Here is a 24,666-nt window from a genome sequence, read left to right on the forward strand (position 1 = left end):
GTAACCTCTGGAAAAGCAGCCTCCAGAAAGGGGTTGCCAACAGCATCCCATCAAAATTGCCCAGTTATTGTAATGAGCCTTCAATTGAAGAGGGATTGTGGTTAGCAGGAAAAACGTAAGTGATCTTGTTTCCAACAAGTATTCTTTACTACTTTTGTACAGATTGCACATTTAGCACAGATTGAGGATGACAAAGCAGCGAAGGTCATCTCTTGGCATATGGCTAGTGATATGGACTGTGTAGTCACCCTAACTACTGCTGCTGCTCGTCGTATCTTTGATGAAACCCAGGGTAGACAGCAAGTCTTGCCTCTTGATTCTGTTTACAAGAAGACTCTCCCGGATTGGAACAGGTAAAGGAAAAAAAATGTACTTCTGTTTTCCTGGAAAACTTTTCCTTCACTACATTTTTTTTCTAATTCTGTTTAACCTTTATATTAGCAAAGAATTCTAATTAGAAAATGTCTTCACAATCATGTTAACTAGCAGGAATGTAGCTTAAAATCTTAAGTAATATCCCAGTTTTGTAAATTTAACTTTGTATTGTTATTTTCTATATTCTATAAGAAGCTTTACTCTTGTAGTACAGAAGACCGTATATAACTCCTTTACAATTAACAAAATATTATTGGATAATGTTATGGTACATAGAATTAGGTATTTGGACTTATCACTTAGTACTTTGAAACCCTAACTTTTTCCGTTCAAATCATGAGCATGTTCCCAGAAATCATCTATAGTCATTCAAATTACTATACTGATTCTTTTCCTGGAAGGAGAAGATGCAATGTAGAATTTCAGGTTTCAGCTGTGTCCCAAAAGGAAACTAAACTAATCAATTTAAATAGATAACATTATATGCATTTGCTTTTTAAACACAATTGTACTTAAGTATCTTGGATGGGTGGGAGATAAAACAAAAAACATGGTTTTTCAGCTGTTTGTAAAACAGTATATCAAATCTGGCCCACATAGGACTGTTACATTCAAAAGTAACTCTTTAAGTCAGATCAGTTCAATTATATATCACTAGGAATTTGGGTTTCCTCAGGTGATATGTATTAAGGTTGGGAACTTCCAAGTCCTGGCATTGAAGTGTTAATATGTAGATCAAGTATAGTTCCATGTTTCTGATTAGTTTGTCAAAAACAATGGTAGAATAAAATAAAATGTAATTTGTCTTTTTTTTTTAAAAACCAGGACTTTACCTCACTTACGAAATGGAAGAAATCACTTCAGACCCATTGGAAACCCTGTATTTGCCAGAGATTTGTTAACATTTCCAGAGAATGTAGAGCATTGTCAGATAGGTAAATGTCACTAAAGAAGTATTATCTTAATTTCTAAACGTAGTAGACACAGAAACCATACCAAATCATGTAGTGAGTGATGGCCGTTAAAATCTTTACAAATTTGCCTTTTGCCAAAGCGATCACATAATTTGTGTTAGAGAGAATGACAGTAATGTTAATTTGCAAATGACAAGAAGATTTTAACGATCACTATCACCGGTCTTCATTCTTGATCGTCATTCTCCTACTTTTTCTTCCATATATTTAATTTTAAAACAAAAACTTCAGCATTATCTCATAACCTCCAGTTTGTTTCAAAATAATTGGAGTCAATCTTAATACAGTTTTAAAAATATTTTCCAAAGTACTGTTACACTATTTGCTGCTTCTTGTATTTTCAAAACTATGTAGGGTATCATATCACCTCAGACCAAGTTATATCCTAGCTGGATTATGTATAATCATATGTGTGTGTTCAGTACCTGCATCCAAAAAGATTTTATCCTTCAACAATTTCACAATATTTTAAATATATTAACTTTCTCATCATACCTTTTCTAGCAATATACTATTTCAAACCCTGGCTTTCTTAAACTTTTAAAGATCTACTCCAAAACTAAATATAATCTAATATTTTTTATCACGTTACCAGTGTTCAAGCATTCCTTTCCAATATTCATCAAAAATCAATTTTCCTCCAAATCTTTTCCCAAAGTTATGCATCTGCCTTCATTTCACTCGGATTCTACTTTTTATGAACGTTCAGATGATAGACTATTGCTTAGGGGTTGGCAATAATTTTCTGGTGTTGCAATATTACAATAAATATTTTCCAACAGTCTTCCAAGGGAAGTAGTAGAAACCACAATGCTTGAAACATATAACGGATGACTGAACAAAGTTGGATACTTAGAAAATCCCTTGTAGGACATAGTCCTTTCCTGTCAAGGGAATGGACTTGGGAAAAAAATCCGTGGATCTTTGAATTCTGTGGTAATGTATGTTTCTTGCTATTGAGAGGATTAACCAATCAAGGACAACATTATGGAAGGAATAGAGAGAGCGCTCCTGGAATAAGAGTTCTTTATATGAGTCTTCACAACAGTTGTAATCAGTTGGTCTGCTTAAATTAACACAAGTGCAGTAACTTTACTTCTCTTCTGAAGATTTCAGGAGATAATATTGTGGGGGAAGTATACTTCCAGCTAAGTAATCTTTGAGTAGCATCCTTATGGATGCTCCACTTCAGGTGTGGCATTTTTTTTTTCCATTGGAGACTTTCAATAGCAATGCCTGTTCAGCCCATGCATGCTCCCTAAGCATCCTCATGCCTACACAGAGGTTGTATAGGGCTGTATGGGCCAATTGTCCTCAGTTCCTTTTCAACCACCTGGGCCAGAGTGTTTAGCCTTCCCACTTGGCTATTTGTTAAGCTTGCCTTCTAGTTTAGTTGAGCCCTTATTAGTGTTTTGTTTAGTTTATGTCTTTCATTTGGAGGGTCTTTATTTTATTCCCTCATTTTTCCCCTTACTACCTCCGCCCTCTGTGGGGGAGGGAGCGAGACCCTTTCCCTCCTTTACATGGGTATGCTGGGATCACCAGGATTCAAGCACTGTCTCACTTGCCCAAACACTATCCCGCTCAGTGACACACATTCCTGTTATATTAGTCTATGGGGGACATGGTCATCCCTCAAAAGTGTAACGTTGACAGACTCAAACTTTTCAAGATGGAGCGCTCTCTTCATCATGCCTCTGATTCAGGTCAGGGGGCCCATTGTGTGCATCAGCCACCAGGTGAGCTTATTGCCCCGTCTGTATCGGCACCACATTCACCCAGACCTTTGAAGGAGAAATCATCAAAAGGTACTGGGGAGGCCTCTAAGAAAAGGAGTTCCAGTTCTCCTTATAGACAGTCTATTTCAAAAATATCTCTGTCTCCACTGAAACTAGCTGTTTCTGAATCCTCCATCACTTGTTGGGTACTATTGAGACTTCAGACACCTTCAGTACTGATAGATCTCCAAGACACTGAGTTCATCTAAGAATTACGGTTCCAAACATACTTTGATGCCTAAACAGTCTTTTGTACCACCTAAGCATGATTGAAGCAGCAGGGAGAAACAGACCTGCTACTAGCAGTACCAATGGACCTTCCTATGCAACCTTTTGTGCCTAGCCACATGACCACCTCAGTACCACGGAAGGTTAAATTACCTCAGGCGTCACACTCTTTGAGGTATCCAGAATCATTGGTACTCACACTTCTACAAAGGACTCATCAAAGTAGGTTTCTCTTCTATCTTCATTCTCCCACCTGGTACCACAGGACTTTAGGTATTCCAAAGATCTGCATGTCTCTGATGAGCCAGTATCTCCCCTTTTAATGGGTACCAAGTGCCTATCAGTACCAGGATTGTCAGGGTCACCAGAATTACAAATCTTTCTGGTACCACTGGATTTTCCACCAGTTTTGGAGCAAGGTAGGGCTCCTCTCTGGACATTGCAGAAGATTTTTTATCTGATTCCCATGTCTCTATCCAATATTCCCCTAGCTATCGCTACAGGGCTCCCTCCCTGATACTTACAGGGAGAAGGACTATTCATGTGAATGGCACACTCCCACTCCTCCTCCATAGTATGAACATCAATGGGTGCCACCTCCAGTGCCTTATCGCCCCCTCTCCTCTCCCACTGGGGACCCTTGGGACACTTACCATCAACAGTGTTGGTCTCTCTCAAAGGAACTATTGGAACAGGCAGTCCCCTACTTCAGCCTCCTCAGTTGCAAGAGGAAACATTTTCCACCCACCACCATGACCTCATCTTCCCCAGATGAGGCTGTGTTGCCTCTTCCTCCTTCCCTGGCCATGAGTTCAAAGAATTGCAGGACGAGGTGAAACAGATTGCAGGGCTCATTGCAGATCCAACTAGAGGAGGTCCAAGAATCTCAACATAAAATCTTGAACATTCTGCAAATGTCACCTTCTGTGCACAAGTGGCTCTACCCATAAATGAAGCCCTCCTATATTGTGCCTAAACCATCTGGCAGACCCAGCAATGGTGCAACCCGCACACAAAAGGCTTGGTTAAAAGTACTTTGTCCCAGCACAAGACTCGAAATTTTTATTTTCAGATCCTGCACCCAGTTTTTGGCAGTTGAAGCTGTAAATGAACACCGCAGAGAGCCATGACAGGGACCTTTTTGGCTGTAAAACCTATTAATCTGTGCCCTTGCAATTTAGGATTGTGAATTACCAAGTGCTCATGGCAAAGTACAATCACACCAATTATTCAAAATTTACTTCTTTTATTGAACATCATAGCTGAAGGTCAGCTATTGGCTCAGACTTTGCTATTAAACTCCTTAGATATGGCTGATGCGGCAGCACACTCCATCTCCATGGCTACTATTATGTGGCAGGCATCTTGACTGCAGCTCTCAGGATTCCCTAGGGAGTTTCAGGACACTGTTGAGGACCTTCTTTTTGGTGGAATCAAACTCTTTGCAGACAATTGACAGATAATTGCAGACCTTGAAGGATTCCAGGGCCACATTTCAGTCACTTGGAATCTACATGTCTGAAAGCAAACATAGCTTTAGTAGATCTCATAGCATCAGATTTTATCCCACACAATTCTTGGGTTTCCAACGACCCACTGAGCCACACTACATCTGTTTCAACCATGCAGCCACCCTCAACTTCAAAGCATCAATTTTGACAGACTGGTTGAGGGTCTCGATCAACCCCAGTTTATGATCTTTCTGCTGCATCAGTTTACCCACTTTCCTCCCTTTAGGAACCGCCTCTTCCATTTCCAGCTGGCATGGGAGCAAATTATACTCCAGGGGGGATTCTGCGCCACTGCGCGCACACAGAATTCATGTCCCTCACAGATTTTTTTTTCTCAGCAGAATATAGATTCTGCTGGAGAGGTGCTACAGTTACACTTTTCACCCACCAGGGATTGCTGTGGCGCCAAAAAATAGGGCAGCCAGCTGGCAGAGAGGCTGCATTCCTCACTGCAGGGCCGGGTGAGGAGGCACAGGATGGACAGAGCAGGACACACGGATCTGCGGGGGCGTCATAGACTGGGGTTCAGAACAGCTAATGCGGGGGACAGACTGAGGCGAGGGCTCAGGAGCTAATGGAGTGACAGCATTGAGCCAGGAACTGATAGGAGGGGACTGAGGAGTGTGGCTGCAGGGGCACATGGGTCTGGGGCAGATGTGCCTGACTGAATGGGAGAGGCTAGGGGTATGCATGGGGGAGGCTCTCTAACAATTCCCCCTCCCCTCAAAATAAAAACCTGTTCCATTCTTCTCCCTCCCACACACAACAAACCTCCAAGTTCACTCCCAAGCTCCTGCCCAGCGATTACTTCCCTCTCCCTCGGATCATCTGTTACCCCTGACTCCGCAAGCCTTTCCACTGCTTCTGAGGGGTGCGCAAAAAACATTTCTGTGTTATAGTTTAAATTAATTATTACTGAAAGTTCTGTATTAATATGCCAAGTATGGAATCTATTTGTCAAAAAAAAATTCCTAAATTTTTTTTTTTTTTTTTTTTTGGTCTGTATTGTTACAGACATACTTGCTGACAGGTATTTTGAAATAAATTACCAAAATAATTGAAACTGGTGTGATTAAATTGTGTTATTTTGACTAATAAAATATTGCAGAATTTTCAAATATGCCCAGAATTTTTAACTTTTTGGTGCAGAATTCCCCCAAGAGTAAGATTACATCAGGCAGTTGGGTGCTGGTGGTCATTAGATCAGCTTACTCCATCCATTTTACATCTTTCTCCTCCCCAGCCCCTTCCCTGTCCTTTTGCAGGGACCTCTCTAATGAGCACTTGCTGAGACAGGAGATTGACTTCCTTCTACATTCAGGAGCAATAGAACGGATTCCTGCACAGAATGGGGGCCAGGGGAAGGGCTTTTACTCCCAGTACTTTATGGTCCCAAAAAAGAATGAATGTTGAAGACCTTTTCTAGACTCTTAAACAGCTTTGTGAAAGCACAAAAGTTCAAGAAGGTGACTCTTGCAGCTGTAATTCTATAGTTGAATCTTGGTGATTGGTTTTCAACCCTCAACCATTAACATGCATATTTCCATATCGTATTTCACCCATCTCACAGAAGTTCCTTCGCTTTCTGGTCAGCCAGGACCACTTCCAATATCAGGTACTCCCATTTGGACTTTTCTCTGCTCCAACAGTATTTTTGAAGGTGCTGGCATTGGTCACTACCTATCTTCATCAAAAGCCAATAACAGTCTTTCCATACCTCAGGGATTGGCTGATCAAGGGCTGGGTCTTACGAAGTTCTTTTCACCATAAAGACAGCCTTGTCTCTGTTCCTCAGGCTAGGTCTCCAGCTCAGTATCAAGAAGTCCACATTGATTGACACCTCTACAGAGAATAGAATCCATAGGGGCATCCCCAGATGTGGTAAGAGTCAGGACTTACCTCCCCATGGACAGGTTCACAGCTCTATCAAACTTTATCACAGTGATTCAAGGAAGCCTGCAAACGTCAATAAGTAACTATCTCCAACTTTTGGGACATATGGCACCTTGTACCTTTGTAATTCATCATGCAAAGCTTTCCTTTTGCTGCTTCCCGGTGTGGCTCAGAACAGTTTATTTGCCTAACAGACACAATCTAGACAGACCCATATCACTTCCTTGTCTCTCTCAATTGGTGGAAGTACCTTCACAAAACCTATACAGGAGTCCCTTTTATCCAATCATCTCAAACCATCACCATAACGACAGAAGTATCTTTGTTGGACTGGAGAGCAAATCTGGGGACACATACACTTCAGGACAGATGGTCTATCCAAAGATCTCGTTTGCACATCAGCATTGTGGAACTGAGGACAGTCAGGAATGCCTATGTTCACTTTCTCCCATTAATCAGAGACAAAATCATGACAAACAATTTGGCTTGCATGTTTTACGTTAATCATTAAGGAGGAGCAAGATCCCCTTCTCTCTGTGCCAAAGCAATAAAGCTATAGAACCAATAGAACCAATCACATTTTCATTTCCGTGGCATAACTTCCAGGCATACAAAACATCATAGCTAGTGCTCTTCACAGATGCTTCTCCTATGATTGAGTGGCACTCTCAATCATGTCTTTCTGACCTGGGGTTTCCAGAGATGGAACTTTTTGCCAACGAGAAGTTCAGATAGCTTTGTTCAGGAGGATTGTGGGGCCTTCACTCACTAGGAGATGCCTTCCTCATCCCATAGATGAGGGGACTTCTTTATGCATTTCCCCCAATACCTCTAATATTAATAGTTCTAGCATGGCCAAGACAGTCTGGTATGTTTACCTGATTCACCTGGCTGTTTGTGGGCAATCAGCCTTCTGTCCATTTCTGATCTCTTCTCTCAAGATGCCAGTCAGACTCTTCACCCTAACCTGGGAATTCTTTTCCTCAAGACTTACTGTTTTGCAAAGGTACAACAGGTGCTGTTGATGAATAGTAGGAAAAATTCCACATGATATACTTACCTTCAAAAATTGAAGAGATTAAACCATTGGTATGACCAGCAGAATCTTTCATCCACTCATTCTTCCCTCTCAGCTCTTCTGGACTACCTCCTGAAATTGAAAAAGACAACATTATCTGAGTTCCATCAGAGTCCGCTTGACTGATATAATGGTCTTTCCTTCCCCAGTTGAGCATTTCTTGGTGTTCGCTCATCCCACAACAGAGTGATTTATCAAGGGGTCGAGGAAACTTGTCCCTCAGATTAAAGATCCTGCTCCTGTTTGGGATCTGAACTTAGTACGTAAGTATCTTATGAGGCCTCCCTTGAGCCGATTGCGATCTGTTCTCTCTTTAACCTATTCATAAAGATGGCCTTTTTGATGGCTATTACCTCTGCCAGAAGGTGTGGCTTTAATGGCAGACCCCCCATTTACTGTTATTTCCCCCAAGGACAAGATTTTGTTATGGCTACATCCTAGGCTCTTACATTAGATGCCATCTGAGTTTCACATAAACCAACTCATCCATCTTTGTCTTTTTCCTGAAACCATATCAGTCCAGGATGGATGCTACCTTATACACCTTGTACATCAGGAGGGTGTTGGCTTTATCTGGATAAAACCAAGCCATTCAGGAAGTCTCCCAGACTGTTTGTTTGTAGCAATTGGTGATAGGTCCAAAGGGTCCACGATCTCAACCCAGAGACTCTCCAGGTGGATTTCTGGTTGCATAATATCTAGTTGTGAATCTACCGATATACCATCTCCTTCTAGGGCAATGGTTCTCAACCTATTTACCATTGATGCAGCCCAGAATGCGTTATGTGGACACATCCAATACTACTTGTATGGCCCTGAGGATGTCACATGGGCTGCAGCTCTGTTCTGATTGGACCACAGGTTGAGAATCACTGTTCTAGGATATTAGCCCATTCCACAAGACCTCTCTCTGCCTCTGTGGGGTTACTCAAGCCTGTTCCTATTGTGGAAATTTGCAAGGCTTCAACTTGGACTAATCGGGACATGTGTCTTTGATCAGAGATTTTCAGTAGCAGTTGCCCGTTTGGCTCGCACATGTGCCCTGTACATCCTCATGCCCCACATTAAGGCTGTACAGGGCTGCACAAGAGAACCAGCCTGAGTTCTTTCCACCACAAACTCACAAAGAAGAAACTCTGAAAGCAGAGGGGAAGGAGTTGGAAATTGGTGCATTTATAGAGTTACATGTCTCAAAGAACTCCAGTTACTGCACAAAGTGAGTAACCTCCATCTGTGTCCTAGACACAGAGGCAGTCCTAAAACCTTAGTAAATCTTGTGTAATAAAAACTGCAATTAAATAAAAATACACTAAATTCTGATGGGCTGAAATGCAAAGGAATTGGTTATATGTAGTCCCTTTTGCCTCCTTCCTACAACTCGCAACTTACATTCAGAATTTTCTTACATCATAAATGTCACCCTGAGCTTCATTATTGTTCATTTTTTGTCTTTTTTGCCAGAGAATTACGTTGTAAAAAGCTGTTTTATATTTAAATTACAATAGATATAGCATTTTAGCTACAATATAGCAGATACATTTTAAAAACTCAGTTAGTGGTTATGCAAGCTTTTATTAAGAAATGGTACTGCTTCTCTTAAGCTGTTGTTTTGAGTTGTCAATATCATTTTGGACATTTAATTTACTATAGACTAATACCTGTTTAAAGTATTTTATTGCTGAGAAGTTTCACCATTTGAAAATTCATTAAATTTACAGTGTTCGGGATGCTCTTAGGTGACACCATCATTATTGACAATTTGGATGCTGCCAATCATTACAGAAAGGAGGTATGTACCTTACCTTCAAGTGTTTGTGTATTTGCTTAAAGAAAATCCTGTTGGGTTACAGATTTTGTATACTTATAAATGTAAAGGGACAGATCCTAAACTGGTATAAATTTTCATAGCTTCATCAACTGAACTGGAGCTATGACAATTTATATTAGCTAATGATCTGCCCCAAAATGCTTTTCATTCAGAAATCCCAATGCACTTTACAATGGATGCAGTCTATAGTATCAATGTTGACTGGGTTTTTTGTTTTAAAAAAAAAAATACTACTATATGAATGTTGTAGTATACCATGGAATTTACCCTTGAGCTAGCCAGATGGTGTGCTCTCTGTCCTTAGACTCTCCGTGAAATGCTCAGACTCTTGCTTGGAGTGGAGGGAGCGTGCCGAACATGCCAGCCTGACTGTGAGCTCTATGCTCTGGCCGTGCAAGGGTCAGCTGGCTGTGAACAGGCAGATCATAATTCACCTTCCAAAGTGTCTGCGAGTGACCAAGTATGCAGGGTTAGCACTTTAAAGGAAATGTAACTATACATTTAAATTGAGCAAGTTTGCTCTGTAATTTTGAGATGCAATAGACATGCCATTTTTACAGAATCACCTTTCAGTGTAGACCACCTGCATTATAATGTAATAAAGATAAGTATAAAACTGTGGGGTCCACCATGACTGGCCCACCACTACTGATGATTAAGCTTTTCCTTTTAACAGATTTACTATACCTACATACTTTTTACCTATGAGATTTATTTTCATACCTGTGTAGGTTGTAAAAATCACACATTGCCCAACATTATTGACTAGGGAAGGAGATAGAATTCGCAGCAATGGAAAGTTTGGAGGCCTTCAAAATAAAGCTCCTCCAATGGACAAACTCAGAGGAATGGTATTTGGAGCACCAATGCCAAAACTTTACAGTACGCTTTCTGGACAGATAGGTAAGTTCACAAAGTAGTGATAACGCCCCAAACATTATTTACTGTGATGTTACTTGTATATGTTTTTTATTACATCTGTTTAAGGTAAGAAGTGATACTTTAAGTTAGGTGTAAGGTTGTCTTTTAAAGTATTACTGTACAGTCACTTTTTTATGACTACAAATTGAAAATTTGGCCTTTAAACTCTGTCAAAGTGTTTCTTCAAGAAAAAAAGAAATATTTTTTTTTTTAAAATGTTTCCTGTTTTATAGGTGTTAATAGTAAGAGAGCATTGTGATGGGTTATCCCCTTACCCCCCGGGTGCAGTCTGGGAGCCGTGGGAACCGCTTTGCCTCCTAACCATTCAGCTGGGCTGGTCTCTCTCACACTGCTCTGCTGGTGATTCAGCCAGCCTCTCCAGGCCCTGTTATCATCCAATACGACAGCAAGTGGTACCACACACCCAACCAAGTTACTTGAGTGTTTTACCTAAGCCACTCAAGGATAGACAGAGGACAACAGCCAATTTTCCAGCTCCCCAGCCTTTCACCTTTGCTGGAGTATAAACCCAATATTATACTGTCTTGCACTGCACAAGGATCTGTACAATGCAAGCTCATTAGTATAGTTCACTTTGCTGTCGATGTGGGAAAGATATGCACAACAAGCCTGGGTTAACCAAGCTGAGATTTTCCCAGACATTTCACTTAAAGACACACTCGTTAAAATAAAACATAAAACAAGTTTATTAGCTACAGAAAGATAGATTTTAAGTGATTATAAGTGATAGCAAACAGATCAAAGCAGATTACCTAGCAAATAAACAAAAATGCAAACGGAGCCTAATATACTAGATAGATAGGATACAAATTAGCAATTTCTCACCCTGATTGATGATACAAGCAGGATTGCAGATTCTTAAGGCACAGACTGTAATTGCTGTGCAGCATGGGTTCGCCTCCCCCGTTCCAAGCCCTTTGTCTTTCAGAGCGTCTTTCAGGTCTTGAGTTATGGGGAAGTGAAGACAAATCATGATGTCACTCCCCATCTTATTCAGTCTCTCCATATGGCAGGAACCCTTCGTTTCAAGCTAAGTTCCCAGCCCCATTTTTGGGTCTCAATTTCTTTGTCAGCCTCTATCCGTTTAAGTTCCAAAATTCTCTGGTGTGCAGCTGCTTGCCTCTGCGCCTCAATTTCCAGCCGTTTTAATTCCATAAGTCTTTTATATTTCTTTTCTTTTTCTTCTGCCTGCAATCTGCACAGCTCCAATTTCATGAAAGTTTCACACACACTCATTTTCCTCCTTTTCTATCCCTACTTCCCTTGCCCGAAATAAGCAAACAGAAAATAACAAGCAGGTAACATCCTTTACTCATCTCATCTCTTGACTCCTTGACCCACTACACTTAACTTTCACTTAAGATCTCCGTCAGTGTATGAAGTGCAAATCTTACTCAGAACAACAAGCTGTGTGGTTCACCCTGCTCGACTACGCCACTGTCACTGTGCCTCAGTGGGTCACAACTGAGAATACCAAATTCAGGACAAACTGCTGGGAAATAGGGCAGACATATCCCAAAACTGGTGGTTATGTATAAGAAATACCCAACCAGCAACAAAAGTAAATTTCTGTCTCAAAACAATGGCTAACCAGAAGTCAGAAAAGCAGTCTCCTAAGGTATCCCAGTCCTTGTAACCACCAAAAACACTAAACTTAATGATGAGTGGTTATTTAAAGACTAGATGCCATTGGCAGTAAAATGTTTTTGAACTGCATGGTGGAAAGCATAACATCCAACAAATGGATTTTGGAGGTCTTCGTATCCGGTTGGCTCATCCATTTCACATCCATCCCTCCCTCCTGTCCCTCTTCCCTGTCCCTTCAGTGACCCTTTTCACAATCAGTTGCTGAGACAAGAGATGTATTCTCTTCTACATTTAGGAGCTATAGAACCCGTCCCAGCTCAGCATGGGGGAAGGGGTTTTATTCCAAGTACTTTCTGGTTCCCCCCCCCAAAAAATGGAGGATGGAGACCAGTATTAGATCTCAGATGTCTGAAAAACTATGTGAGACAGCATATATTCATGATGGTGACCCTTGTCACTATGATTCCCTCCCTATATTCCAGGGATTGGTTTGCGATCCTTGGCCTTCAAAACACCTATTTTCGTGTTGCAATTCACCGCTCTCACAAGAGGTTTCTTCACTTCAAACTCAACAACAACCATTAGTACAAAAGATAGATTTCATAGGGCCTTCTCTGGATGCAGTAACAGGCAGGGCTAACCTACCTACAGAAGCAGGTAGTAGTCCATTATTTCTCACCCTGAAGCAGGAGTAGTCCATTATTTTTTGTCAAGGTCCAAATTTCTTGGTCAAGGTATAGTCAAGGTCCAGACTCCAGAGAAGAAAATAATAAAAATAACAATAATATAATAAATAAATAAAAAGATTTCATGGTCCATTCAAAAGCATCTGGTGGTCTGAAATTGGCCTGTGGTCTGCCTATTGACTACCCCTGTCCTAAAGAATCTCATCTCAAAGATTCAGCTCAGCCCTCAAACCTCAGTAAGGCATTGTCTTCAACTATTGGGGCACGTCACAGGTGTCCGCCCAACATGAGCAGTGCCTCATGTTGGCCACTCTGGGGATTAACTCTGCTAGCTTGCGCTCTCCCTCTCTCCGTTGTTGGCTTCTCCCATCTTGTCTGACTCTGCTTCCCTGCTCACTCCTGGGTCTGCAGCTTCCTCTCTGTGGCCTACTTCCCTGCAGCCTTTCCCAGAAGCAGCACCCTACCCCCCCGCAGCCAGCTACCTGGCTTTATACAGGCCCTGCCTGTTCCTGCAAAGGTGAGCCTGTCCTTAATTAGCTGCCTCCAGCTTGAATCTCCCCCACTTGCAGCCTAAGTAAGCTGATTGGGCCCACCTGGCCTAATTCAGCTCTTACAGAGCTAGTGTGGGGAGTCCACCCCATCACAGGGCACATGGCAGTTTGTATCTGTGTAACCCAAAACGCCAGGTTACATCTTCGATTACTTCAGGGATGGCACAGGACAATCTATATGCCAAAGAAGCACATTTTGGACAAGCAAGTGTCTGTACCCAGCTGGGTTCTGCAGTCAGTGGAAAGATCCTTCAGAGGTCTGTGCATGAGTCCTGTTTATTCATGATTCCCCAACCACTGTGATAATATCAGATGCTTCTTTTTTGGGATGCAAGGGCACATCTAGTGCCTCACTCAATCCAGGGCAAACAGTTATCCCAATAGCAGCTTTTCGACATCAATCTTCTGGAGTTGAGAGCAGTCAAAAATGCTTGCTTTTACTTACTTCCTCTGATCAGAGCCAGATCAGTCGAGATCATGACAGACAACATGTCCTGCATATTTTATATCAATCATCAGAGAGGGGCACATTCCCATTCACTCTGCCAATGATAAAAATCTGGAATTGGTGCATAGCCAACCAGATAGTTATCTCAGCTTCTTCCAAGTCTCCAAAATACCATGACTGATGATGATCTCAGCAGGCACTTTTCCCAAAATTATGAATGGGAGCTAGACTCACGAGTCCTCAGCAACATATTCTTACCTTGGGAATTTCCATAGGTAGATCTCTTTGCAACTGCTGCTAACAAAGTGCAAGAAATTTTGCATGCGAGTGCCATCGAAGTCCAAGTTCTCCAACCCGCCTTTTACAGTGTTTTTCAAGTAAAAGCTATAATCACAACCACATCCAAAGTTTCTACCTCAGGTGTCTTCTGAATTCCATGTTAATCAGACCATTCATCTCCCAGTTTTTTCCCCCAAATCTCATCAGACTAGACAAGAAGATGCTTTCCATACCCTGGATGTAAGAAGGACATTAGCCTTCTATCCGGACAGAACCAAACCATTCAGACAGTATCCTAGACTTTTTTTCAGTTGCAGACAGATCTGTCTCTACCCAGAGACTTTCAAGATGGATCTGAGCCAGAGTATTATTGCATGTTATGACTTGGCTGACATTCATCTTCCTTCTGAACTGATAGCTCATTCTACAATGTCACAATCTACTTCTGTGCATTACTCAAAGATGTTCCAGTTACTGAAATCTGCCGAGCTGCAACCTGGACCTCTGTACATACTTTTTCCAACCATTTTGCTCTGCTTCATGCCTCTAGATCAGATGCTGTGTCTATGCTGAGGGTTAGATCAGCATAACTGCGGCTCTGAGATGCGTTAATTTTTCACACCATTGAGTGCCATTGCTATGTCAGCCTAACTTTTAAATGTAGAGCAAGCCTCAGTAGTTTCAGCTTCATAGTTCTAAAGGAGTAAATAATAGTGGAGTAGACACCCTGATATTCAGTAGAATATGACTCAGAATACACAAGAGTAGCGGATCTGTTAGATAAGGAAGTGCTATCTTTCCAAGTCATTTTTCAGAGTAGACTGATACTTTTAAACTAGGGCTGTCAAGCAATTACAAACATTTATTGTGATTAATCGCATTGTTAAATAATAATAGAATACCATTTATTTAAATACTTTTGTATGTTTTCTACATTTTCAGATATATTGCTTTCAATTACAACACAGAATACAAAGTGTTCACTTTATATTTTTTATTATAAATATTTGCACTGTAAAAATAAAATAAATAGTATTTTTCAGTTCACTTAATACAAGTACTGTAGTGCAATCTCTTTATCATGAAAGTTGAACTTACAAATGTAGAATTATGTGGTTCTGTAGTTTATGCATCAAAGTGTTGCTCTTTTAAGACTTCTGAAAGCATGCTCTACGCCTAGTCCCTCTCAGATTTTGGAAGGCACTTCAGATTCTTAAACCTTGGGTCGAGTGATGTAGCTATCTTTAGAAATCTCACATTGGTACCTTCTTTGTGTTTTGTCAAATCTGCAGTGAAAGTGTTCTTAAAATGAACAACATGTGCTGGGTCATCAGCCGAGACTGCTATAATATGAAATATATGGCAGAATGCGAGTAAAACGGAGTAGGAGACATACAGTTCTCCTCCAAGGAGTTCTGTCACAAATTTAATTAATGCATTATTTTTTTTAACGTGCATCATCAGCATGGAAGCATGTCCTCTGGAATGGTGGCCGAAGCATAAAGGGGCATACAAATGTTTAGCATAACTGGCACGTAAATACTTTGCAATGCCGGCTACAAAAGTGCCATGCAAATGCCTGTTCTCACTTTCAGGTGACATTGTAAATAAGATGTGGGCAGCATTATCTACAGTAAATGTAAGCAAACTTGTTTGTCTTAGCAATTGGCTGAACAAGAAGTAGGACTGAGTGGACTTGTAAGCTCTAAAGTTTTGCATTGTTTTGTTTTTGAGTGCAGTTATGTAACAAAAAAAATCTACATTTGTAAGTTGCACTTACATGATAAAGAGAGTGCACTGGAGTATTTGTATGAGGTGAATTGAAAAATAATTTTTTTTTGTTTGCCATTTTACAGTGGAAATATTTGTAATAAAAAATAATATAAAGTGAACACTGTCAACTTTGTATACTGTGTTGTAATTGAAATCAATATATTTGAAAATGTAGAAAAACATGCAAAAATATTTAATAAATTTCAATTGGTATGTCTGTAGGAAAGTTTACCTTGCCTGTATTATGTCTGGCAGTCTTTTTTATTAGTGGCCGTTTAAAATAATACCCACAGTGGGAGTTTAATTATTTAACAGTTTTCCATGTTTTGTGTTTTATTACCCTTTTGTTCTTTATCTCCTATTAGATCTTCTTCAGCAATACCGTACAGCAGTGGTCAAACTGCATAGTGTTAATCAGGATCTTCATTTACACTTAGAGTCCCTTAATACTCCAGAGATGCAAAAGAGAAAGCAGGAGCTTGCTGAACAAGAGAAAAGTCTCAAGCTAATAGAGGAGAAACTGGGTATGTTATATTAACATTTTGTTAACACCCATTTGTCTCTCTGAGGGGGGAGAACACTCAATGGATTAGCATACTTCCACATGTATTAATTTTCAGAAAACTAGAGAAACCAAACCACAAAGGCAAGGTTATAAAGTCATTTCACAAAGTGAGTTTTTACTTTAAATTGAGAATTAGGTTCTTGATAATGGTTTCTAATTTTTTTTCAAGGAAAATAATATAAAAACTACTTGCAGTGCACTGTTATGCATCATGATCCAGATATACATTTTCTTCCAAGGTGTCTTAAACTGATACCTTGAAAGAAAATCTTATTTTTATGATCTAAAACGGCTTGCGAACAAGAGATTATGATCTCAGTAATAAGAATTGCATAATTTTATTATTATTTTTGTTTGCCAATGTTAGGAAAAGCTGCTTGTTGAAATGACTGCACAGCAAATAGTTGGACTGAGGGTGTTTCCTTAGCAAGCTGTCGCGGGGAAAGCGCGCCCCGTCCCCTTTTGGGGCAGGGTGAGGGTTATTATTTCCTCGCAGCTGAGTCTGTGCGATTCTCCTTTGTCTCAGGATAGCATGGCCCAGGGGCAAAGTCAATATAACTACCCTCTCCTTCAGGGCTGCGTGGCCCAATGGCCAGAGTCAGTAGGGCTGCTCTCTTCAGCAAGGTCCAAGTCAATATGACTGCATGACCCAGTGGACAGAATCAGTATGGCTGCCCTCTTGAGCAGGGCTGTGTGGCCTAGTGGCCGGTCCGGCGAGTGGGTCACCACCTAAGAGTGGGTGGCAGCCAGATAGGGGACCCGGGCCCTCCTTGCTCCACCGGTTCCCAGCTCAGGGCCTTGGCAGTGGCAAGTGTGCTCGCCACTGGGTTAGTGGAGGGGTCTGTCCAAAAGACGCTGACACCACCTGGCACAATGATTAATTCCCCCTGAGCTATTCTGTCCCTCATGCAGCGGTCCTGGCGTCTCCAAGGTCTTTGGGTTCCTTGGCCTATGCTGCTCTCAGCAGCTCTGTCACTCCTGGGGCGTCCACAGGAGCGTGGGTGTTTGCCTGGGTCTCAGTGTCTCTGGCTTCCGCTGCCTGGGGCCTCACCATTTCCCAGGCTGGAGCCCACAGCGTGCTTCCTCCCTCCACGGTGGTCAGCCCTCAATGAGCTGAGCTGCTCCCTTTTATACCTGGTCTCCAGAGCATGGCCAGCAGGCCTGGCCTCCTCAGCCCAAAGGGTGGGGTTAACCCTTGCAGTACCAGTGCGGGGCAATTGCACCCCATCACACAAGGGCAAAACATTTTTTGACCCTTTTGTTTGTTTGTTTGTTTTTCAAGACCATAATTCCCTAAAGACAAACTTTCCAAATGTAAGAAATGTTGAGTTGATGTCAAACATTCCTATAACATATATGAATAATATGGAAACTAAGCATTTATTCGTGGAGACCTACAAGTAAAGTTTATAAGTGATTATTTTTGGTCTATTTTCCTTTCCTTTAACCAGATTTTAACATTAAGGAAGCAACCTTATTTGTGTTGAATGGCAAAACTTACCATTTTGAACTTTTTTTTATGATTTGCACCACTGTTTTATGAACGATTATATAAACAGGGTGAAAAAAGGTTCTGTTTTTGATGTATTTTTATTTGTACTTCTCAAAGGCATGACCCCATCAGGTAAAGGCACTGAATCATTACTTCCGCTAGAAGCACTTGATATGTCTGACAGTCCCACTCCTCCAAAAAGAATGAGAAGATAAACAGTAAAAAAGGTATATAGGTAAGTCTATCCTGAGTTCAGTCATTACTTTCCCATATACTAAACTAAGAGAGAAAATTGGTTTATTTCTGCCTCAGGAAGAGGAGTGCTTTTTTTTTTTAGTCGCCAACCACTAAGATAGATCCTCTGTAGGAGGCAGACTTCCCAAGAGACTTAAAACTTCCTGCAGAACTTGTGCTGTAATATAAGTTCTACAGAAAGTCTTTACCAACCAGGTTCTGCTCCCCTCTCTGACAGCCTCTTTGGCTGTCGTCATAGCTGCTCTTGCAGAGACCCAGCGTTTCCTGCTCTTCAGCTCCGTCACCCCTTAGAAAAACTTAACATCTACCTAGAAACTACCCAGGTGTCTGGGTCAGACATGGGTATATGTGCATTCCTACATAGGCTGCTTCAAACAAGTGTTTGAGGTAGGATCTGTGACACCACACGATGACAGGAAAGACAAGCAGCTGACACACACACCTCTCTCTCTCTCTCTCTCGTCAATACCCTGTTTCCACATGTCCCTACAATGCAAGGGTCCCCCATGGAGCTCCACATTGATAAACGTATGCATAACCGTTGAGTGGTCCCCATATTCCTCCCACCACTCCCGTTTTGCAGTGAAGCCATGCCACTTCCACTGCCAAGGGAGCCTCTGCACCCATAAAGAAAATGGCAAGAGTTGATCCTTATTGATTAAATGTGTGTTTTGCTTTCTGACAATCCAATTTCTCCTCTTTGATGCTACTGAAGCAAAAGCTGAATTTTTCGACTGAGTTTACTACTCATGAAAGATGTCCAGCACAACTGCCAGAGAATTCTGCAGTTCTGTTAGAAGAGCCCCCTTTTATGTTTTGCATGGAGTTTTTGAGATCAACAAGTTCCAGACTCTGAGGGATTTACTTACCTCTCTCTCCTATGGAATTAGTGTTAACCTGTGAGAGGACCTAGATCTGTCCCATAAATCAGGATCAGTGCTTGCTTCGTTTCTAAAGAAGAATCAAGCTTCCTGCTTTTCAATTTTATACCAGTGAATATGTCTCTCTTAGATTGGGTGCTGAATATTTTGTAAGCCAAAAACATTCCAAGAATGATGTAAGTGTACAGTTTTAAGATGGTAGGGAGAGTTACTTTTTGTTCATTTCCATTTGCCATTATAATCCTTAGTATTAAGTTATGTTAGTTTTATACTAGATTATGGTTACATTTATGAGACCATTTAAATTTTTGATAGCTGTATTCTGTAACAGTATGATCTTACAATATTACTGTGCCACATTGCTTTTTTTTACTATTTTCATTTGTTGGTTATTCTTTTCCTCCTCTTAATTATTGCCTAAATGCAAAATTTAAGTAGCTAGCCAATGGAGAGGTCTAAACAATATATCAACCTGCTACCACCCCCCATTTTTATCAAAATAACTACAAGACCAGTGATAAGTATAAAAGTAATCCATTTACAATATTAGTAATTCTATTTTACTCTTATGATCATGTCATCATGTTATTCAGTCATAAAGTCAGTCAATACATCAAAACAATCTGGGGTGATTTCTTCTTCACAAATTTTGAGACATACCTGCAGCTAATGTAAATTACCATAGCTCCATTGAAATGGATGGACAATTTACATTAGCTGAGGATCTGCCCCTTTACATCTATTATAGAATTGGTTTATAAACACTAATACCATACTTTCTCTTTAGTTCAGAAGAATATCGCCTCTCCTATGAAGAAGCAGCAGCCAATGCAAACCTCCATATCAGAATTGAGTGGGACCCTACAGAAGGGAAAGGCATAGACCAGTCAGATTTGATGGAAAGTAATTGTGTATTGAAAAATGTAAATAAGCTCTAATTTTTTGTAAAGTTAATTTTTATTTCTATAAAAGCTTCCAGAGTTTTTAGTTTCTTGAATGTGGAAAAGCTTTAAAATATACCTTTGTTTATTTATGCAATAAAATTGCTGCAATACAAAGAGCACTGCAAATACAATATATTGTGGTGATTTAAGGCTGCAGTAAATGTAATGAAATATGATTTTCATTTTGAAAGTGTCTTAATATGTCTTGGATAAGAGGTAATTGTAGATTGCCCTGTTCAGGTAGATGAAGGAAGTAATAATTCTAAGGCAAAAATTATATGGATAGAGCAACAGTACATTGAGATCCAACCAAAGCAGAGTCCTTAGGCAGTTGACTTCAAGCCAAAGTCTAAGGTTCTGTCCAAGGAGTGGAAACTAAGGGTTTGTGTACCTCAGATGATATCAACAGAGGAGGCAAGGTTTGTCTTTAGCCACTAGGCCTAGAACTTACATTGATAAAAGGCTGTATTTCCATAGTATGGCTTGACAAAGTGAGAGACTTTATGGGTGCCTGAAAGAATCTTCTATACATAAAGCTGGAAATTACATTGCTGGTTGTGATCGCCAGGCATTTTTTTGTTGTGATATTGTACTGATATAAACTATTATTATTTGCTTTACTGCAGCCCCTATAATGTGCTATTTGCTTTCTGTGCAAATAGGAATACAGTTCCTGCTCCAAAAAGCAAACAGTACATGACAAGCAAAAGACAGTGGGTAGTGAAAAGAGAGAAAATATACAATTAAAGGATTTTTTCAGATTGTCAGCTGTTCCCAGTTATCTGTCTATGTAGCCATTATTAGTTAACCAGTTTCTTTTCAGCATCATGATGAGAGGGGGATGGGAGGCTGTATTTGTAGGAAGGGAGGGTAGTGGCCTTACAAATTCTGAGTTGAGATCCAATGCATGAGAAATGACATGGAAGAAAGCACAAAGACAGTTGTAAGAGAAGCACACAAACAGGTCATCAAGTCCAGTCCCCTGCCTTCACTAGCAGGACCAAGTACTGATTTTGCCCTAGATCCCTAAATGGCCCCCTCAAGGATTGAACTCACAACCCTGGTTTAGCAGGCCAATGCTCAAACCACTGAGCGAGCCACTGAATAGGGCAAGCCAGAGATATGAAGGAGCTTGAAAGTGAGAACCAGGAGCTTGAATTTGGAACAGTTGGAAAGTAGCCAGTAGAGGTAATTGAATGGGGGAAGACATAGAGGCGAGGATGAAGATCATAGCAGCTGAATTTCCTATGGACTGGTGGGGGACAACGAGTGTCAGAGGCCTGAGAGGATCAGGTTACAGTAATCAAAATAGGATATGATGAATGCCTGGAGAAAAATTGTACATATGAAGACAGAAGTTAACATTTGGAAAGTGCGTAAGCCTTACTGACTTTCACTAAATCACTTAGCTGCCCTGGAAAATTTTACACTGAAAACTTCGGAACTTAAAAATGTTTTGGAGGACGAATTAAGATTTGAGCATGCCTTGGATGTGTGACGCAAAGGAAGGGGAGGAGTCAAAGATGACCTCCAAGTTCTTCAGTTGAGTCACATGGATGGTGGTCATGTGGTCAATATATGACAAAATAAGGAGTACTGGGGGAGAGGTGGGGAGCATGAGTTCAGTTTTGGCTAAACTGAGTTTAAATAATTGGAGACCGGCTGAAGGATACAGGTCAAGAGTGGAAAGGTAGATTTGTGAGTCAGTGTAACTGTATGATGAAGATTTAGATGAAGCCATGTGAGCAGATGAGATCACCTAAAAGAAAGGATGTTGAAGGGAGTGAAAGGATCAAGAAGGGGTCCTGTGGGTTACACAAGCCTCAACAAATCCGTTCCTGAGGTCAAACTTGATATTGAGAACCCAGGTTTCTTCATTACCCATGGCAGTCTTCAGACTGAGACATTGGAGACATTTATTTATTCTCACTCAGCAACAAGGAAGTTAGATACCTTTTTAGGCTGAAGCATACTGTGCAACGCTATCTAGGAGAGTAACATTTGCTCTCTTTCTTAGCTGAACTAGGGTAAGTTGGGAACAAAATGAGTAACTTCAGGAAAAGCACCCTTTTCAATGATCGTGGAGAATGCTGGTCAGTGGTGGACATTTTCTAAGTGACATTTCTAATTTAAAAAAAAAAAAAAGGACAAGTATAGCACTTAATGATCCACATTTATCTGTAGAGTTATTCCAGGCATCCGTTTGTTCCACTGCTTATTTTTCTTTTTAAAAATCACATATATTAACTGCTGCAATGTAAAATTAACTACAAGTGTAATAATAAAAAGTACTTCAATCTGGTTAGAGTACCAGCCAGCTCACTTTTAATGGCTATCAGAAAAATAGGAACTAAAGGTAAGATGCATGTCTGCTTCCATATAAATTTCATTCTAGCCCCTGAAATACGTACATTGAAGCACAACAGTCCATTTGGGCTTACAAACTGCTTTTTTGTGTGTTTATACAGTATGTATAATTTATTAGAACAAGGAAAAATTGCACTGTACATTGTTTTCTTATGAAGTTAAATAGTTATTTAATACAAAAGGTTTGAATTTTTATGTAATTACACATCTAGATAATAAACAGACTGAACTGAAACAATATAGCTGTAAAATATTTGGTTTATTCAGGACCATTTATAATTATATGGTTTGAGTCCCTTAAGGGAAGCATATCCCATGAGGGGGAAGAGCAGCCAGATTCCAAAGAGAAAATTGGACAAGTCTTGTAGTTTGGACATATCATTAGCTTCTTTTTAGTATATGTATGAAATGGGGCACCAGATGGCAACAGTAGTCACTATACTGATTATTTTATTTGAGGCAAGAAGAAAAGAATATAAACTAGTGTGAACTCCTGTGTAATTTAGGCCAAAGAATGTCACCCAATAATTTCTACATCAAGCCCACAACTTCTGTTGATGCTTAGCATATCTTTTAGAAATATATCCAGTCTTGACTTAAAGACAGCAAGTGATGGAGAATCTACCATGTCCCTAGGTAAGTTGTTCCAATGGTTAATTACTCTCCCTGTTAAAAATTTGTACCATGTTTGTAGTCTGAATTTGTCTAGCTTCAGCCTCCAACCATTTGATCTTATGTCTTTTTCTGCTAGCTTAAAGAGCTGTCTATCAGAAATCTTTTACCCGTGTAAGTACTTGTTACACCATGATCAAGATCCCTCATAAACCTCTCTGTGGTAAACCAAATAAATTGAGCTTCCTTAGTTTCTCACTATAAAGCATGCATTCCCAATCTCTAGTCATTCTTATGTTTTCTGAATCCTTTCCAGTTTTTCAAGATCTTTTCTGAAGTGTAGATATCAGAACTGGATGCAGTATTCCAGTAATGATCTTATTAATACCATAAACAGAGGTAGTAAAACATCCCTACTCCTACATGATGTTCCCTTGTTTATCCATCCAAGCATTGCATTCACCCTTTTAGCTACAAAATTGCATTGAGATCTACCCTAAATCCTTTTCAGAGTCACTGCTTTCTAGGAAACAGTCTCCTAGTTTATAAATGCAACCTACATTATTTCTTCAAGTGGTGGTCCTTATGTATCCATGTACACCATGCAGGTGAGACCATAAAATCCTGCAAGTAGTGTCCATTAGTTGGTCCGTGCCTGCACCCTGTAGCTCCTTATGCTCAGGACGGAGGGCATAAGGGGAGGTGCAAACTGACTGCCTCTCCTCTGCCCAGGCAGGGTTACCCTCCAAGAGATTTCTGGTCAACAGTGCTTTGGGGCTCCCACCAACCAGCCTTCAACCATTCATACAGACCCTATTGGGGTCCATGAGATCCTTATGACACCCTGGATCTGTGCAGAAGAGTCTGTGCCAAAGAGTCAATTGATTCACCACCTTTGTCTCGGTCTGCAGTCTCAACCTTCCACAACAGTTTGGCTGTGCCTGAGGCTCCTGGGCCACATGTGTGAGCTAATTCTGTGAGACCACAAGCTACCTCAATGGCATTCTTAAGTGACGTCTCAATATTGGACATTTGCAGGGCCACCTTGTGGTCGTTGATACATATGTTTACAAACCATTGTGCCATGACCATGGCATCCAGAGCAGATGCAAACTTTGAGAAGGCGGTCTTGCAGTCCTTGTTAAATAGACTCCAAGCCCCACCCTTCATGGGTACTGCTTTTGAGTCTCCTAAGTGGAATACATGGCTGCATCTACTCAAAAAAGAAATGGTTACTTACTGTAATTGTGGTTCTTCGAGACGTGATGCAGTCATGTATGCCAGTGGTTCTCAAACTAGGGCTGCCGTTTGTTCAGGGAAAGTCCCATATGGGCTGGGCCAGTTTGTTTACCTGCCGCGTCCGCAGGTTCAGCCGATCGTGGCTCCCACTGGCCGCGGTTCGCCGCTCCAGGCCAATGGCTGCAGAAAGCAGCGGGGGCCGAGGGATGTGCTGGCCGCCGCTTCCTGCAGCCCCCAGGTTGCAGCTCGGCAGGTAAACAAACTGACCCGGCCCGCCTGGAGCTTTCCCTGAAAAAGCGGTGGCCCTAGTTTGAGAACCACTGATTTATGCCATGACCCACTTTCCATCCCTCTCTACATCGGAGTCTAATCTCTGACAA

The 24,666-nt window shown here is 40.9% G+C and overlaps 1 protein-coding gene across 2 annotated transcripts in view; it reads left to right on the forward strand.

Moving 5' to 3' along the window:
- The window catches only part of SMCHD1 (structural maintenance of chromosomes flexible hinge domain containing 1), a 163,769-nt gene extending 143,582 nt beyond the window's left edge, over positions 1 to 20,187 (forward strand). Inside the window, exons 42-48 of one of the 2 annotated variants that reach the window (XM_054018978.1) lie at positions 163 to 353; positions 1,201 to 1,310; positions 9,556 to 9,626; positions 10,397 to 10,568; positions 16,297 to 16,455; positions 18,106 to 18,223; positions 19,912 to 20,187. In XM_054018978.1, coding sequence (XP_053874953.1) covers positions 163 to 353; positions 1,201 to 1,310; positions 9,556 to 9,626; positions 10,397 to 10,568; positions 16,297 to 16,455; positions 18,106 to 18,203 — 801 coding nt within the window. In that variant the 3' untranslated portion in view covers positions 18,204 to 18,223; positions 19,912 to 20,187. Of the gene's footprint in view, positions 1 to 162; positions 354 to 1,200; positions 1,311 to 9,555; positions 9,627 to 10,396; positions 10,569 to 16,296; positions 16,456 to 18,105; positions 18,224 to 19,911 lie in introns of those variants that run through there. The other variant, XM_054018979.1, reaches the window with a different exon arrangement.
- Positions 20,188 to 24,666: the final 4,479 nt, after the last annotated feature.

This window comes from Malaclemys terrapin, chromosome 2 (genome assembly GCF_027887155.1).
Source record: "Malaclemys terrapin pileata isolate rMalTer1 chromosome 2, rMalTer1.hap1, whole genome shotgun sequence".
NCBI lineage: Eukaryota > Metazoa > Chordata > Testudines > Emydidae > Malaclemys > Malaclemys terrapin.